Source organism: Hemicordylus capensis, chromosome 1 (assembly GCF_027244095.1).
Source record: "Hemicordylus capensis ecotype Gifberg chromosome 1, rHemCap1.1.pri, whole genome shotgun sequence".
Lineage (NCBI taxonomy): Eukaryota > Metazoa > Chordata > Lepidosauria > Squamata > Cordylidae > Hemicordylus > Hemicordylus capensis.
In genome coordinates this window covers 224,303,941-224,321,966 of record NC_069657.1, presented here as the reverse complement: position 1 = coordinate 224,321,966, position 18,026 = coordinate 224,303,941, and the positions used below count along the sequence as shown (strand labels likewise).

At 42.5% G+C, this 18,026-nt stretch overlaps 1 protein-coding gene across 2 annotated transcripts in view; it reads left to right on the top strand.

The window, feature by feature from the left end:
• INO80D (INO80 complex subunit D) overlaps window positions 1-18,026 on the top strand; it is a 71,172-nt gene that overhangs the window by 5,668 nt on the left and 47,478 nt on the right. Inside the window, exons 2-3 of one of the 2 annotated variants that reach the window (XM_053282821.1) lie at window positions 15,931-16,005; window positions 16,125-16,371. In XM_053282821.1, coding sequence (XP_053138796.1) covers window positions 16,154-16,371 — 218 coding nt within the window. In that variant the 5' untranslated portion in view covers window positions 15,931-16,005; window positions 16,125-16,153. Of the gene's footprint in view, window positions 1-15,930; window positions 16,027-16,124; window positions 16,372-18,026 lie in introns of both variants that reach the window. The other variant, XM_053282820.1, reaches the window with a different exon arrangement.

Here is an 18,026-nt window from a genome sequence, read left to right as displayed (position 1 = left end):
TGCATGTAGGTCCAGGGGGACAGTGACATAAAATGCTCAGCAGAAAGTTATTAATACCTGTCAGTAGAGTGTTATTTCAGTACTGATCTCTGGAATGTGAAATAAAAGGAATTTTGATCATGGTAACTATAGGAAATAATCCAGTAGTGCCTTGAAGACTAATGCTGTAATCCTAAACATATTTCCTAGGTGTGTAAGTCTCATTGATTTCAGTGGGATTACTTCTAAGTAAACATTATTAGAATTGTGCTGTACTGTAAGAAATTTATTATAAAACAGCTTTCATAGGCTAGATTTCAATTTGTCAGATGTGTTATAACTATATAGATTGCCCAGTCACTGTAATAAGCTGTCATGACAGCTGTGGAGGTTTTGGAGTGTATTCAAATGCATCTTCTTGCCTCTCCTAGTAGCTAGCTGTCGCTGACTCTTACCACTTTGCAATGGTATTAGTGCAGGGACCACCAATAGCTACAGAAAATCTACCTATAGAAGGTCCGCACCTCTTCCATGGACCTGCTTTTGCCTAGTTTATGTTTACCTTTGTTAGTGTAGGAAGGATTCTAAACACTAGTCATTCAGAATTCATCCAACTCTGTCCACTTATGAGGCAACTTGTAGGCCTGTGCACACAGTTCTGTGAGTGTCAGAAATACTCATTGACTGGATTAACTATGTTGAGGAGGTCTAAAGGCACATTACTGATTTTGGAGGATATTAAAGGCTACATTTTGAACTTAGCAGCTGATTTTAAAGGATTCTTTGGCAATGAGAATATTCATTCTGTCATATGGTTGCTATTTCAGAATTATATTAATGTTGCTTGGTTGGCTTTTCTTTTTAAAACATCATTGATATTTATTTAAACATTGAATGATTGGATTTTAACATGATAGAGATAAACACCAAGTTGAAGAAGTCCAGCTTTTTGAATTGTCCAAACCTTTCTCAAGGACTGAAAACATTCCCCATGGTGCTCAAAGCAAGAAACATTGCTGAATATCTGTGTGTATCCTTCCTCTCTCAATCTCTCTCTCTCTCTCTCTCTCTCTATATATATATATATATAATTAATTCTCTTAGCCAGCATGCGTGTCCAGGATTTGGTGGTGGAACTCTTGCGATACGCTGCAAGAGTTCCAGTGAGGGGCCTGGCTGACTCCGAGTGAGGAGGGAGGAGGAGGGGGGGAGAAAGGGGCGGAGGTGGGGAGAGAAAGGCAGTGGTGGCGGGCATGGGGGAGAGAAAAGCAGCAGAGGGGGGAGAGAAAAGCAGCAGCGGCGGCAGGCGGACAGGAGGGAGAAAAAAACGGCGGCGGCAGGGCCCTTCTTGGCTGCCTGCTGAGGCTCTGTGTGGTTGGAGGAACGGGAGGGGTGAGGGCTAGAGAGTGCGGGGCTGGAGGGAAGGGGAAGAGAGGAGAGACCGGGGCAGGAGGGAGAGGGAGGGGGAAACAGCCGGCCCCAAAGCGCCGCATAGATGCTCTGTGCGGTGTCGGCTAGTATATATATAATACACTAAGGTCACGTGGCAAGCCTCGCCCACACAGTGCTTTACCAGTTGGAGGTAACAGAACAAAAGCACCGCGGTGGTTGGGCAGTGGGGATTCCATATGCAGATAGGGAAGAGGAGCGGGTAGGGGGAGAGCAAATGAATGAGCGGCGGGGAGGGGGTGAGTGAGAGTGGGGAGCCTGACACTGAGCAGTAAAGCAGGGGCTGTGGTGGGGGACAAGGAGAGCAACAAAGTTCTAGTGCACAGATGATCTGTGTGGGCTTAGTGTATATATATATATATATGTGTGTGTGTGTGTGTGTGTGTGTGTATGTATATATATATATCTATATATATCTATACACACACACACACACACACACACACACACACACACACACCAGTTCCCAAGAAACGGTTTGCTCATGTTAGCCGTTTCCCAGAGTCCAAAGTGGACCCCAGTGTTCTCAATTGTACCTTCTCAGATAGAGAGAACCTAGATACCTTCTCAGATCGAGAAGAACCATATACCCTAGGACACATAGTGCTAGGTTATAAGGTGGTTTGAATTTAGCAGCTATGGGTGGAATCCCAACTAGCCCGCTGCCAGTTCAAACCTCCTGTCTCTGCTCGTGATCTTGCATTTCCCTCCTGCGCTTGCAGCCACCCATGCTGCATCTCATGTCGTTCCGGAGGGTTCCTCAACCCTCAGGAACAGTTTTTCCAACAACTCTGGACTTTGCAGCGATGAGGAGATGGTGGCAAAAATGGCTTCCACATGTACTAATGAGAGCACTGCTCTGGATTTTAGCCGTTATATATAGTTACAGTTATGCTACCTTTGCTTGAAGTTGCTTGCTTGAATCTGCTATTGAATCATGAGCCCCAAAAGACAAGAACTGGTCTGATCTGTGCATAGTTTTCCAGAAAGGTACCTGCGGAGGAGTAGCTGTCTATCCCAGCACTTCGCCGCTACATGTGGAAGATCCGCCCTGCTGCCAGCACAAGACACAGATTTCCCTGACAATTACCCAGTTTAACCGCTGTCATCAAGTAGACTTTTGTGCTCTAGGCTGAGTCTACCACAACAGCTGTTCAAACTTCTATTGGGGGGGGGAACTTTGGTAGAGTGTTAAGGCTTATAGGCATGGAGTGAATTAAACAGAAACTACAACTTTTCTATAAACAAGAAATTTCACTTTGCAATTAGTTCAATCAAAAGTTCCTTCAAAAATATATAAAACAAAACCATCAACCAAAAGAGCATAGGGAACAAATGTGGGCAAAAATGCATCCACTAACCTGACTCCCACCAAGTCCTTGATTAACACCTTTAGCAACTGTGGCTTGTTCCTTCTCTTGTCCTGGTCACAGTGCAGTTCAATCCAGCCTGGTTCTTCTGTGACCTCAGCGCTTGCTACAGCCACAGCATTGATTCTCTCAGCCTGGACCAGCAATTCTTCAGCTTTGACTGGCCTCAGCTCCTCCACTTAGACTGGACTCGGCTCTCTAACACTTACTTCATCAACTCCGAACCTCCAACTGTGTCTCCAGAGAGACTCTCCCTCCTCCAAAACTGCACACTCCGCCCCTCCCAGACCCGCCCACCCCTGCTATACCATCCAAATGGTTCTTTTACTGGGTCAGCGAGCCAAAGAACATCACCAGCGGAGAAGTTTTAAAAGGCTTTATTTGCTCTGCAGAAGCAAAGATTCTGGCCGGCTAGTGCCCAAATTCCAGAACCCTGATCTTCATTTACAACAGACTTTTATACACTACAAATCACATAGGCAAGTAATTTCTTTAATAAACATGATAACAGTATCTTCTCGTTTTATTTCCTGTGTAAACTTAGTTGTACGTTGTTCCTACTTAAGTAGCAGTTTCAGCTGGAGAGGAAACTCCTTAACTTTTTATCACATTGTGTGTTTGTCTTTACGTTAAACCTTTTAGCATGACTAGATTAGTTTTATAAGTTAATCAATTATATCAATTCCACCCTTTCTTTAGTAGGGACTAATTCCTTAGCCCTTTCTGGCCCGATGATATCTCACCCGGGATATAGATTCTTCTTTCATGCATGTTAACGTCCGGTTTAAACAGTATGGGACCCATTGTATACAACAGCAAACAACTATTAAAATACAAATTATAGGAAAAAGAAACAACATCAATTTTTTTATCCACAATTCCCAATCTGGCATCCAATTTGTTAGCCAGTCCCAAATTTCCAGAGGTTTTTGTTGAGAAATACTATGAACCACCGCTAAGGTATCTTTCAAATCCTGAGCCTTCTCTATTATTTGTTTTTCTTTATTTACATAATAACAGCATTTTCCCCCAGCACAAGCTCCCCCCTGTTGTGCGGCTAAAATGTCCAAGGCTTTCCAATTTTGTATGACCATGGACAACAAGGAGCTAACTTCTTGTAAATCCAGAAGAGTTGTAAGTTTAGCATTAAATCCTGCTTCCATTTCCTTTGAAATATTTATGATTGCTCTTTCCATCTCTACTATCCCCAGAGTTGGGAATATAGCCCTCCAAACTCTTTGGAATCCTGTATTTCTTTCAACTATTGGATTTCTAAAAGTTTCTTTCTCTCCCCTTTTTATCCGATGAACAAAACTTCCCAAATGAACCACTTTTGATGCATTCAGGTGATTATACACATCAATATTAGGGGCTATATATGATGGTGCACCATTCCATCCAGGGGGTAAGGCTTTGTACACAGCTTGTCCACATACCCAATATATCCCGGGGTCATTTATTTTTAAGGTAAGAAAATTCCCCAATCCTCTTTTGTTGCTTGTGAATCCTGCCTGTCGATCCTGAGAATCTAACAATTTACTGCATTGTAAGGGTAAATCATATTCCTTAGATTGTGTAAACCAACCATTTGTCTGTTCACTGTCTCTTTCAAAAGCACAAGCAGTACTTTGCCATACATAATATAAAGGCTGGTTCCACCTATATGTAATATTTTTACATGTTTTATAATCTGTACTTGTTTTATTTATTAAAATATCTAACCATTCATGATAATAAAGTGTATGATTCCAGATACCTTGTGACTCATTAAACCATCCTTCCTGAGTAAAATTTAAGTAAACTACTGGTGCATTTCCCCCTTGAATAGAAAAATAATTTTCCACGTTTAAATTAGCACCATCACACTCTGCCCTATGTTGATTATCCATTGGCCACCATTCTCCATCCTCTGTGGAGAATTCTAAAGTATGAGCACAAAATTGATAGGGGATAGCCCCTAAGTATTTTCCCGTCCCATTCTCATTCTCTATACATATAGGGTGTGTTGTCATGGTTTCTACAAAAAATTCAGGTATACCTCTAGAGTACCAATTCCTTTTCCAATACCTTGAAAATGCCCATATACGTTTTTTTCCTCTCCATTCTGGTGGGTCTCCAAGCAAAATCTGTATTTGAAATTCAAACCGGAGCCCATCCCATTTTAGGTTTCCGTATCCACCATTCTAATGGCACTGGCCCACTTACCAAGGCAATTTTTTCTTCTGAATATATATCTGCATGTGTACAGATCCAACAATCTTTAAGAGTTGTAGCGTCAAAAATAGTTGGCAAAACTTTTACATGTGGGTGTTTTACTCCCTCTATTAAGTAAATTCTTAAAATGAAAATTACCCCTACTACAAAATTTACCTTCATCTCTTATTTCAGAAATACAAACAACACCAATTTTCACTATCAATATTCTGATTCTATGTCCATCTGTTGTTTTCAAGCCTCCTGTGAAGGAAATGGATTATCAAAATTTTTGGCTACTACCAGTGCTTCTTCATGTGCCTCTTCTTCTGCCAGATTTTAGGGGTATTGTTCACTATCCGGTGAGGTTTTTCGAATAGTCAATTTCAATCCCGATCCTTGTTTGACTTTCCACTTTTCTTGAACCTCCTTGGGTGCCAACTTTACCTGTGTATGATGTATCCAGGTCTTATTGCCTTGAACTTTAATTGCAGTGTCAGTTGTAAGTAAGACCAAAAACGGACCGTCCCATCGATTTTCAAGGGGTTCCTTCTTCAATTTTTCAATCAAGACTAGATCTCCTGGGACAAATTTGTGAACGGGGCCCTTCAATGGTTCCAGTTCTATGTCTTTCAGATATCTAGAAAGAGAAAGTATAGATGCAGCAATACCTTGTACATATTTATATACATTCTCCTCTCCCATCTGAGCTAAATCACAGTCATTCTTGGCTGTCAATATAGGGCAGACCTGACCATACATAACTTCAAATGGACTAAGCCCCATGTGGCCCCGTGGTGTAATCCTTGAACGGAAGAGAGCAATGGGGAGTGCCTCTGGCCATTTGAGCTGAAGTTCTTGACACAATTTGCGCAAATGAGTTTTTAATATATTATTACTAGATTCCACAAGAGCTGAACTTTGGGGATGCCATGGGGTATGTAAATGCCACTGAATTCCCAGGGCTTTTGCCACCTTTTGAACCACTTCTGCTACAAAGTGCGGTCCTTGATCTGAATTGAGATGGCGAGGCAAAGAAAATCGTGGAATAATGTCATTTAAAAGATGTTTCACTACTTCCCGGCTCCTGGCGGTACGGCAAGGAAACATTCAAGCCAGCCAGAAAAAGTGTCTACTAGTACTAACAGATACCGATAGCCATTAGAGCGTGGGAGCTCTGAAAAGTCGATTTGCCAGGCGTCTACCGGGTGCCCACCCCTTCTAATATGTCCAGGGGGTGGTTTCGGGGCCCGTTTAGGATTATTACGAGCACAAATTGAACTAGCCTGACTGACATTGGTGGCTAGGGAAGCCAACTTAGGGTGATATAAAACCCGTTTCAGGAGAGTGGTAAGTTTAGTAGCACCAAGATGAGTTGAGTGATGTAAATAGTAACATAAAGCACCTAGCAACTGATAGGGTGGAAAACGAATGCCAGCTAAGTCTGTCCACCACCCGTCCTGCAATTGGCACTCAGAAGAGTGATTCTGGATCTGAATAAGATCCTCCTTGGAATAAGTGGGTGCGGGAATATCAAATGGTGCAGGTATTGCCGGTATTAAAGGAGCCAGCGATGTGATTGGGAGTTTAGCAGCCTGCTTGGCCATAATATCAACCTTTCGATTCCCTTCTGCCTCCTTGGATTTGCCTGCTTGGTGTCCTTTACAATGAATCACAGACACCGCAGTTGGCAAATGAACAGCCTGTAGAAGGTGATGAATCTGGGGACCATATTTAACAGGGTCTCCCGCAGCTGTTAAGAATCCCCGTTCTCTCCACAAAGCCCCATGAGTGTGGAGCACATTAAATCCATACTTTGAATCTGTGAAAATATTGGCCCGCCAACCCTTTGCCAGTTCGAGAGCCCTTGTTAAGGCTATAAGTTCAGCTAGCTGAGCACTCGTACCAGGGGTAAGGGGTTGGGCTTCAACTACTTCATCCAATGTAACCACAGCATATCCTGCCTTCCTTTTTCCTTGATCCATATAACTGCTGCCATCCACAAAAAATTCAACCTCCGGATGTGAGAGTGGCACGTCTTGGAGATCAGAACAGCTAGAATACTGTTCATCCATTACGTCCTCACAACTGTGAGATAAAGGAGCATTGGAGGAAGGTAGAAGGGTAGCTGGGTTAAGAATATTACAAACTTGTAAGCGAACCTGATCATTAGAAATAAGAGCAGCTTGATATTTAAGTAGTCTAGCAGATGTTATCCACTGACTAGCTTTAGTATTCAAAATAGTAAGCACTTGATGAGGAACAAAGAGAGTTAAGGCACCTCCCATAGTAAATTTCTCTGCTGCCTTTAAAATGTCTGCCGCAGCCGCTACAGCTCGTAAGCATGGTGGCCACCCCTTCGCAACCTGGTCTATGGATTGTGAAAAATAGGCAACGGGTTGTCGATCTGGACCCAAGTATTGAGTCAGTACTCCTGCTGCCACCCCCTGATGTTCATGTACATATAGCTGAAAGGGTTTGTCTGGCTGGGGTAGACCAAGTGCCGGTGCTGACATTAAAACTCGTTTCAAAGTCAAAAAGGCTATTTGGCATTTTTCAGACCATTCAAAAGGGTCCGTTTCCAACCCTCTAGTGGCTTCATGTAATGGATGGGCAATTTTGGCATAAGATGGTATCCACAGGCGACAAAAACTTGTCATGCCCAAAAAACTGCGTAGTTGTCCCTGATTTTGCGGAGGTACTAGTCTACAAATAGCTTCCTTTCGTTCTGGCAATAATCCTCTTCGGCCCTCTGTAATTTCAAGTCCCATATATATTACTCTTGATTGGGCAATTTGTGCCTTCTCACAAGAAACACGGTACCCCGCCGTTCCCAGATGTCTTAGAAGGGAAGCAGTCAACTGGAGGTTTTGCATTTTAGATTCAGTAGCCAAGAAAATGTCATCACTAAATTGCAATAAGACAAAGGGGGTTCCTTATAATCTGTAGGGGTTTCCCATTGGTCTATTTCCTCCCGAAGGGCTAAACTAAAGTGCAAAGGCAAATTTTTGAACCCCTGGGGTAGCCTGGTCTAGGAATAGCTCGTGCGAACACGTGTTTGGCCATGTTCCCATTCACATGCAAAAATGGGGTTCGATTCCCTTGCAAGTGATATATATTTTAAAAAGCATCCTTAAGGTCTAGGACCGTGAACCAGCAATGTTCCACCCCTATAGATGTTAATAGTGTATACGGATTTGTCATGGGGGTATGTGGGTTTCTGTAGCTTCATTAATCGCTCAAAGATCCTGTACCATTCTCCAAGACCCATTTAGTTTTGGGACTGCTATTATGGGGGAGTTCCATTGAGAGACACACAGGACTAGAATGCCTTTCTTTAAAAACGCATTGATAATGGGCTCTCAGCCTTCTCTTCCCCCTTGTTTAAATGGATATTGTTTGATTTGAATTGGTTGAGCCCCTTCTTTTAATTGTATACGAACCGTCTGGGCTCGTTTGGCGAAGCCTGGCTGGTCAGGTTCTGCCCATACTTGGTCTTTTACCAAAGTGTGTAATTCTTCTGGGATTGCCCCAGTACTTGAGGAGGCGACACCATCCATAGATGTGGCTAACTTCCAACCCTCTGAAATTGGAACTTTTAAAATGATATGTTCCGGGGCAAATTCTAAGACACCTCTCATCTGACAGAGCATATCTCGTCCCATGGGTCTCTCCGGGACCCATAGAAACTCATGCTGAAAATAATAGTCCCCCATTTGACAAGGGAGGGGTGTTAAAAATGACTTCTGTAATGGCTTTCCTGAAATCCCCATAATTGTTTTAGAGCGTGATGTGGGGCAACCCCCGCTCGTTTGAGTAAGAACTGAATGTGTTGCCCCACTATCTCCTAAAAAGTCTTTTTTTCCCTCTTCCCCCACTTTTATTTTAACCAGGGGTTCTTGTGGGGATAAGAGAACCACCTGATGGTCTCCAAGAACCCCCGGTCCCCCCTAATATTGACGCATAAGAGCAGAGGGGGTTCCCATTCCCAATTCCTCATGGGACTGTCCATACATCTGGTGTGTATATTGAGCCCTTCCATTTGGTTGCCAAGCTGGCCCCTGACCCCTAAAAATTTGGGGCTGGACTTGATTCAGCCCTGTGGGGCATTCTCTCTGCCAATGTCCAGTTTGCCCACATAGAAAACATTCTCGTCCACCCAGATTCCATGATACAGTCTGATATCCTCCTTTATATCCTCTGCCCCGTCCTCTTTCACCTCTTCCTCGACCTTTCTCATTTCCTACATACATTATCCTGTCTTTTTCTTTCTTCTTCTTATCTCCCTCTTCCTCTCTTTATGTAAAAGTTTTATATGCAGTATCCATTAATTGTGCTAAGGGGAGAGTAAGTCCTCCTTCCATTTTCTGCAATTTTCTTCTTATATCCAGGGCACTCTGGCTTACAAAAGTCATTTTAAGAATATATTCCCCTTCGTTCTTGCTAATGTCTATTTGAGTATATTGCCCAAAGGCTTTTTCCAACCTTTCCAGGAATTCGCCAGGGTTTTCCTCAGACTTTTGTATAATTTGATGTACCTTGGCCATATTAATCGGTTTGGGAATACAAGTTTTTAAAGCCTCTAAATAAATGTCCCGATATTTCTTTAGAGCTTCCCGCCCTATAGTTCCATGATCCCATGCGGGATTTTCTGATGGGAATTTAAGTTGAGCTTGTAGCTCATTTTTATTGGTTCCCTCAAGAGCCAACTGGTGGCCATGGGCTTCCACTAATCGCCTTTCCTCACTTGTCAGAAGACTACGAGACATCTGTCGGATGTCGGACCATGTGGGGTTGTGAGTCTCAAAAATGAATTCCCACAATCCAGCCATTTTCGTAGGATCTTCTCTAAGGGTGAGGTAATTGTTTTTCCAATTTAATAAATCTGCTGAGGTGAAAGGTACATGTATCAAAGCCACTTCCCCGTCTGCTGTTCCTGCAATGGGCATTGCAAGGCTAAATTCTGTGTCTGAGCTCTGGTATGAGTTGCTATTGGGGAATACTGAATCGGAACTTGGGGTGGGGATAGTAGATTTTGTGGCAGATCTTGAGATGATGAAAGTAAATCACGTGGTTCTTGCTCCTGTCTCCCGGCATCAACCAAACCTATGCCCTCCCCCACCCAACCAGTTTCTCCCTTCTCAACCAAACCTATGCCCTCCCCCCGGGTCTGCCGTATATCGAGCTCAGATTCGGATGGAGCAGAAGACTGGGATGATGTGTCTCCATATGGGGGATATACTGGTGCAGGAAGAGAATAGGGCTCACAGGGATACACATATGGAGGAGGTTTCTTCAGTGGTGGGGCTGAAGGGAACGTCTTCCCTACGGTGATCAAGGAGGTCTTCCGTAGCCCACATGCTTTTAACATATCCCCCTCTTTCCAAAGTTCCATAAAAGCCTGTGCATAGCTATGTTCCTCAAATTTTGAGGTTCTGGTACAAAACAGTAATAATTGCAAGATAATATGATAATCAACAGAACCTTCTTCTGGCCATCTTAACCCATTTTCTAATTCATAGTACGGCCAACAATTTTGACAGAAATTAATCATTTTTTTTCTCCTAAGGGGATCTCCTCCCGTTAGGGATATCCAATTCCTTAATACACATTGTAGCAGAGTACAGTCTTTTCCCTTTTTCTTGCTCTGAGCAGTTCCCATTCTTTTCTGGTAAGTAGTTTAGTTATTCGGGACTTTAACCCTTAAACCGTAATCTGGGATTTTAACCCACACCAGGGGACTTCAACCCCTCTCGTTTAAATCTACTTACCTGCTCCGGAGCGTCCTTCCCCTCAGCGCGCTTTACACCGTTTTCCTGCCTTAGTTCTCTGATTTCTGGCCCCTTGTTGTGGAAGGTCCCGGCGCGATGGTAGAGCCTTGCCCACTTCTCAACAAAGGTGAGGTGCCGGCTGGGCTGGTTAGTCTGCCCATTGCCAGGGGCCTTTCCACCCAGTGGGGGTTGCCTACGCTTGTGTAAGGAACTTGGCCCCAATCCGAGTCATGGCACCAATTTGCTATACCATCCAAATGGTTCTTTTACTGGGTCAGCGAGCCAAAGAACATCACCAGCGGAGAAGTTTTAAAAGGCTTTATTTGCTCTGCAGAAGCAAGCCAAGGTTCTGGCTGGCTAGTGCCCAAATTCCAGAATTCCGATCTTCATTTACAACAGACTTTTATACACTACAAATCACATAGGCAAGTAATCTCTTTAATAAACATGATAATAGTATCTTCTCATTTTATTTCCTGTGTAAACTTAGTTGTACGTTGTTCCTACTTAAGTAGCAGTTTCAGCTGGAGAGGAAACTCCTTAACTTTTTATCACATTGTGTGTTTGTCTTTACGTTAAACCTTTTAGCATGACTAGATTAGTTTTATAAGTTAATCAATTATATCACCCCCATTCCGTATCCAACCCTCTCCAGTACTTGAACTTCAACTCCTGGACTCTCCTCCTCAATTCTGACTAACCCTCCTCCAAAGCAGCTTCCTATATATACACAAATTGCTCCAACCCCCTCAAACAATCCAATCTGTACAAAACAAAGTTCCCTCCATTTTTCAAAAATTTCCTTCCCTCCAAAATTAAACAGGCAAACAGCTCTTTCTTAAAATGAAACTTAAAAAACAAACAAACCCAAAAAACAGCAGGCATGAACTCTTGACCCTGTCAGCCCTTTTTCACACAGGTATTTGCAAGCATATTAACACAGAAATCCTATCTACAATAATGAAGAGGTTTGTGCATATCAATACAATTTTACAAGGGCCTATCTATAACAAGAGGAGGTTTGGAAATTTTAATTCATTCACCGTTCATGGGTCTGTTTTACAAAAACCAAGAGGTCTAGGCCTCATTCCTCCACAGTAGCAAATAGAATTAAGACAAGCTTTGAGTCAAGGGCTAGCAACCTTCATTGTGAACTTCAGAGCAAGGAATAATGCTCAGCATCTGCATATATATGAGAACCTTTTCATAATAACCTTAGGAACATAGGAAGCTGCCATATACCGAGTCAGACCATTAGTCTATCTAGCTCAGTATTGTCTACCCTACACAGACTGGCAGCGGCGTCTCCAGGGTTGCAAGCAGGAATCTCACTCAGTCCTATTTTGGAGATGTCAGGGAGGGGACTTGGAACCATCTGCTCTTCCCAGAGCAGCTCCCTCCCCTAAGGGGAGTATCTTACAGTGCTCACACATGTAGCCTTCTATTCATGTGCAACTAGGGTGGACCCTGCTTAGCTAAGGGGACAAGTCATGCTTGTTATCACAAGAGCAGCTTTCTTGTGAACTCTTGTGAACACAGGCACATCTGTGGGTGGGGAAAGGGTATTCTGCAAAAAGGAGACTCTTTGAATAGGATCACCATGGAACCGTGTACAGACTTAGCTACCACTCCAATGGTGTCCACAAATCCATCCTTTTACTTTTCCCTACCTGCTCTCCACTTGTGATATTGCCAGCCACCACTGAGGGATTCTGTGATGGGGAAGCCCTGCTAACTGTGGGCAAAGAGGCACCGTTTAAAATGGTAGGTAGCTGCCTTTCGATTTAGCAAGGGGAGAGTTGCTGTCCTTATTTAACCTAACATAACATCCCTCCCAGTGGCTGTTGCTAGTCTTTCCCTTGTGTTGCTGATTAGACTGTTAACCCCCTTGGGACACAGAGACATCATCTCATCCCTTTTGTTATGTAAACTGTTCTGAGAACTTGCTTTGCTGAAAAATGGTGTATAAATATTCTAAATAATATCCTAGTCTTCTCATTTGAAAGCAGCTCCAAAGTTGGAAAGTCGGAACATGATACTTCCAACACTTTCCCCCCACTAGAAACAAGTTGTGTTTGGGAGGCAGTGTCTGAGTGTGTTTGTGTGGGGGGTGGGGGTGGGGGCGGGGGCGGGGGGAAGCATTCCTTATCTCCTTTTCAGGGACTGGGGGCAGTGTTTAGTTTGGGGGAACAGGAAAGCAGGCCAGAGCCAAACGGAAATCTCTGATTGGATCTCCCATCTCTTTAAATGGCACACTTTACCTTTTTACTGTTGGTGAATGGAGAAATCCAGATAAGGCCCATTACACTGGAAGAAAGTATAGCAAACCTTTCTACTGCTTTTCTGATGAAAATCATATTTCATCAGGAAAGTGATAGAAGCCCCCCCACCTGTCCTCTGCTATTTGCCCTGTTCAGAAAAATGTATGTACACATATGCATTTCCCTAATGAAGCAAAATGAAAATGCCCCACCTGTTTGTCTCATGAGGAAGCATATAGGTACCCAGGCCATATACATATTTCTCCCCAAATGGATGAAATAGCAGCTGCAGGAGGGACAGGTGACAATTTTCTTCAGAAATATTTTATAGAGTCCCAACCTTTAGTCATGGTAAAACAATATTTTGCAAAAACGTAGATGGGCTTGAATGACCTAACTGTAACATCTAAAGAAACTGCAGATGATGTGAATATGTTCTCTTTAACACTAAAGGAAAGGTGCTGTTACCCACATGGTAGATAATAACTTTGTAGAACAAAACACAATGAATATATTATTCATCAGCCGCAGGCATACAGCAACATTAGAAGGTCGTAAACAGAATACATAGTAAATTATTTGAAGAAGACTGAAATATAAAGTTCTGCTAGCATCACAGTTGTCTCAAAGCCTGTGTCTTAAACAGTAAAAAAGATACAATTCCTAGGGATTGGCCTTCTTGATGAGCAGGAATGAAAAAAATGCTCCTTCCATTTACAGTTTAGGAACCAAGACCCCTTTGGGGCACAGAGACATTACTGGAAAGCTGTTCCTTTTGGCAGAAGTAGGTTGAAACTGCCTGCTTCCGTCTTCCATGATGTCATTGGACCCTATAAGAAAAGGAGGAGGGAAGTGGGCTTGCCTTGCCTGTGTACATTTCACTCAAAAGTTGATGAGACATGCTTTATGGTACCACTGCATGAATTTGCAAGGACTATTAGTTTTCAGGGACTCTCTCCTACTTCCCTTGTTATTGCCAAATAATTCTTCCCTTCAGCTTGATTCTGAAGAGTATAGAAGCTGTAAAAGCTACCAGCACGAAGTCTCTCTTGAGGAACCTTTTACCATCAAACATGAATGATTTCTTAGAATGTAGTGCTTTCTGGGGTACTCTTCTACTAGAAGAGGATAGCTGTCAGTCGAGGCATTTGCAAGGGTCTGGTGCTTGTTGTGAATCACAAACTACACATAAAAGCAAAAGGGGTGTGTGTGTGTGTGTGTGTGTGTGTGTGTGTGTGTGTGTGTGAAAATTAAGTTTCCACAGGTAAAGCGAGGGATATCTCCTTTCCAGAACCTAGACCTGCTTTTCCTTTGCTTGCTTGCCTGCTTGTTAGTTAGTTAGTTTATTTATGCACCGTGTTACAGAAAACAGTATCTTGATATTAGGATAGAAGCCTTTTAAGTTGTCCAGAAACTTTCTCCAAACTGGAAAAACAAGAAGTCTCTTCTCTTCGATTTTAATATTTCTAGCCCTCAAAGCAGACTACAGTAAACACAAGATTAGACTAACTGATTTAGACAGCAACAATAAAGCAATAATGCAGTCGGTGGAAACAGGTCATACTGTATTTGTGATAGTAAACTTAAGGGTCAAATGTTAAGGCTTTATTGCTCTGGATAAAGGAAACCTTTAGGATATAATCATATTTCTCATATATAACCCTCCTATATAACTATATATAACTCTCACTTGGGTGACTCTGGGCCACTCACTTATCTCAGCCAAACCTACTTCCCAGGGCTGTTGTGAGGATAAACATAATCCTTTGGGCTCCTTGGTGGAAGAGTGGGATATAAATGTAAAAATAAAATAAGTAACTGTCCCCCAGTGCCACTTTTCTAAAACTTAAACTAAAGGGCAGTTTAAGCCCTTTATTTTTGGCCAAGTGCCTTCTACAGGCTGTGTGACAGGCAAAAATCTAACTGGTAAACTATTTTCCTGCTTTGAGATGCAGCACTATGAAAACTTTGTTGAATTGCTGCCTATTATACTGTGGCCGAGTGCACAGGAGCCATGTTGCGGGGTGGGAAGCAAACCCTTTGTTTTGTGATTTATGGCAAAGTAGTTACTTAAATGACCACCTTTAACACATATATAGTCCCCTTTAAGATGTACCTTTAAGAGGACACCTTTTAAATAATTGAACATGCCTTCAAAACTGCACAGTCGTATGTATCATGCAGTAGTCCTATTCCAATTCTTGGATTGGTTAACTGTTGAATTTTTCCACATTGGCTGTAACAGCCATGTCTGTGATGTAACTGCGTGTACACCTGATGAAAGAAGAAGAAAAGGTTAGACTTGAGAATAGCTGGGGAGTACGAAATGAATGAACTAGTTTGTGTTAAATAGGATAAGGGGTGTGTATGCACCTTTGCACATGCATGTGCATGCACACAGAGTGGAGGGGCAATTTGGGGTAGAGAAACAGCAGTTGGGGAAATAGTTAAGCACTTCCTCCCTCACCCAGCATTGATGTGCTCCAAATGTTCTCCTCCAAAATAAAACGGTTAAAAGAAAGAAAGAGAAGCCATTAAGTTTGGTTCCAGCCATTTGTATGTTATGTGCAGTTAGGCCCTTAGATGACTAGTTGAATCCTGCTGTTTCTGAAGAACCTATGGAGCTCAAAAAGTTCTAAGAATTGCAACATACGTGGAACAGAAGACATCAGTGAGTGCTTTCCCATACCTAGCTAGTAGAAGTCACCAGAGCAAACTCTTTTTGGAGAATGGATATTCTCAGAGTTAATCCTGTGCAAAACAATTTGCTTACATAGTTTTAGGTTAGCATTCCAGCTTAATAGTTCTGTGATGATTAGATAGATTCAGTTGTACTCGATAAGCAATGTAGTTCTCTTTCTCCCACATGTCATCGTTAACAGAATTTTTCTGTGATATTTTTCTTAGACAATCTGCTTCATCTTGAATCATCATCATTCCAGGATAGTAGTGTCCGTGGGGCTCCCTGCTAACATTGACATGGTACAGAAGATTTAAATTCGGGTAATTGGTTCCCTCCAAATAGATTAAAACTGAAACTGCTACTTCTTTTTCGACTTTGAAACTTACCTTATTTTGTCTGTGTTTCTTGGTTCTTTCAGCTGATGTTCACAAGGAAAAGAGTCACGTGATGTATGAAGGCAAACACATACACTTTTCTGAGGTTGACAATAAGCCGTTGTGCTCCTACAGCCCCAAACTGTGCAAACAGAGGCGTCTTAACGGCTACGCCTTCTGTATCAGGCACGTTCTGGAGGACAAGACTGCCCCCTTCAAGCAATGTGAATATGTGGCCAAGTACAATAGCCAACGCTGCACCAATCCAATCCCCAAATCTGAGGACCGTAGGTAAGTCATGTGTTGCAGTTAAAAAAAAACCCCTATCTGTTCGGGCCTAGGGCATGATTTAAAGGCATTTCTTAACAAGGAAGTTGCCTTCATCTTCTAGTCAGTGTTTGGGACGGGAGACCACCTTGCTTAACCATGTACAACATCTTTACTTCCTTGGAGGAAAATCAGGATATAAATAAAATGTCAAAGCTTGAAAAAAGTAATAGATAGTCACACTTTGTCAGAACCAGATCCAACAAAATAAATAATAAGTATGATTTTCTTTTTTGAGACATATTGCTCATTGGAGAAGAAGGGAGCTATGTATATATCAGGAAGCCAGCTGGATGCCATGAAAAAGGGCCAATATATCCATAAAGCATAGAAGCTCTTTTCTCTGAACACCAGAGTTGTTTACATGTTTTCTGTTGAAAAGCTTCAAACACCATCGCAACCACAGAAGCTAAAAATGATACTTTTAAAAATGGAGGTTCTTAGTAATTTGAATTTTTGGGCTGTGCAGCTAAGAAATTGGAGAAAATGCCAAGAAGCTGGGAACAAGTGCTTAAGATTTATTCCATAGCTGCCTCTTTTTAAATATCTTTATTTAAAAATATTCAATATTTGCCCCTATTGAAGATGAGATAGTTGCCATGCTGAGACCAGTATTCTGGTGTAGTAGTTCTGCTTTCAGGTGCTAAAATAAACAAATGTGTGCACACATATCCTGCATTCTTCCTCTGAAGGCAAAACATGTTGAGAAGAACTGAAATACTAGCAGTATTTGCTGTGCTTTCAGTACTAAAGATGGTTATATTATTGGATTCAGAAATAATCTATAGAATAGATTTTTGATATTGTGGTATAAATGTAAAGGGACTCTTGTTTGTAGAGAAGAAGTGAGAAATCAAATTATCATTATTTTGCTTGTGGGCCATTCAACCCTGTTCCATGCTACCACTGTTGCAGTACAAGCAGAGGTCCACACTGAAACAGTTACCATCTTCACATGGAAAGTGGGTGGGGCTGAATAAGCCTGCCCCACTTACCATTAAATGCAGGAGAAAAGTCCTTGCCCTAGCACTTGGCTGGTGCAAAGTTGAACCAATGAAAGCAGCACAGACCTTCGGACATAGAACCAGTGTCCACTATGCTACTTGCCCTGAAAAACATAAGGTATTGTACTCCTGTGCTGGGTAGGAGCCTTCCCTAAGTGCCTGAGCAGGCAGGAGAAGGAAGGGAGTCCAAGAGTAAAGTGATTTTAGGTCCTCTTAGGTGGTATTACAGACATGTGAAACTGTCCCCAGCAGTGTTCCCTCTAATTTTTTTCATCTCTGTGGAATGAGTTTTGTTCTGGGCAGCAATATTAAGGCAATGCGCATGCACATGCATTCAGAGTGGGGCCTTCCTGATTCAACCTGAGCGAGATCAAAAAACTTGTCTGTGCGCACACATGCACATGCCTTAGAGGGAACACTGGGTAGTAAGTTGGTGGCATGGTAAGGTGGCAAGTAAGTTGGCGGAAACCAGAGGTTCCCAGGGAGCACACGCTCCCAGTGCAAGCCACAAGTTGTGATCATTTCATGACATCTGAAGCCGAAGATTGGATTGCGAGTGTCAGGTTCTCTTCTCCACCCAACATCTACCCAGCATCAGTAATCAAGAGTTGAAGT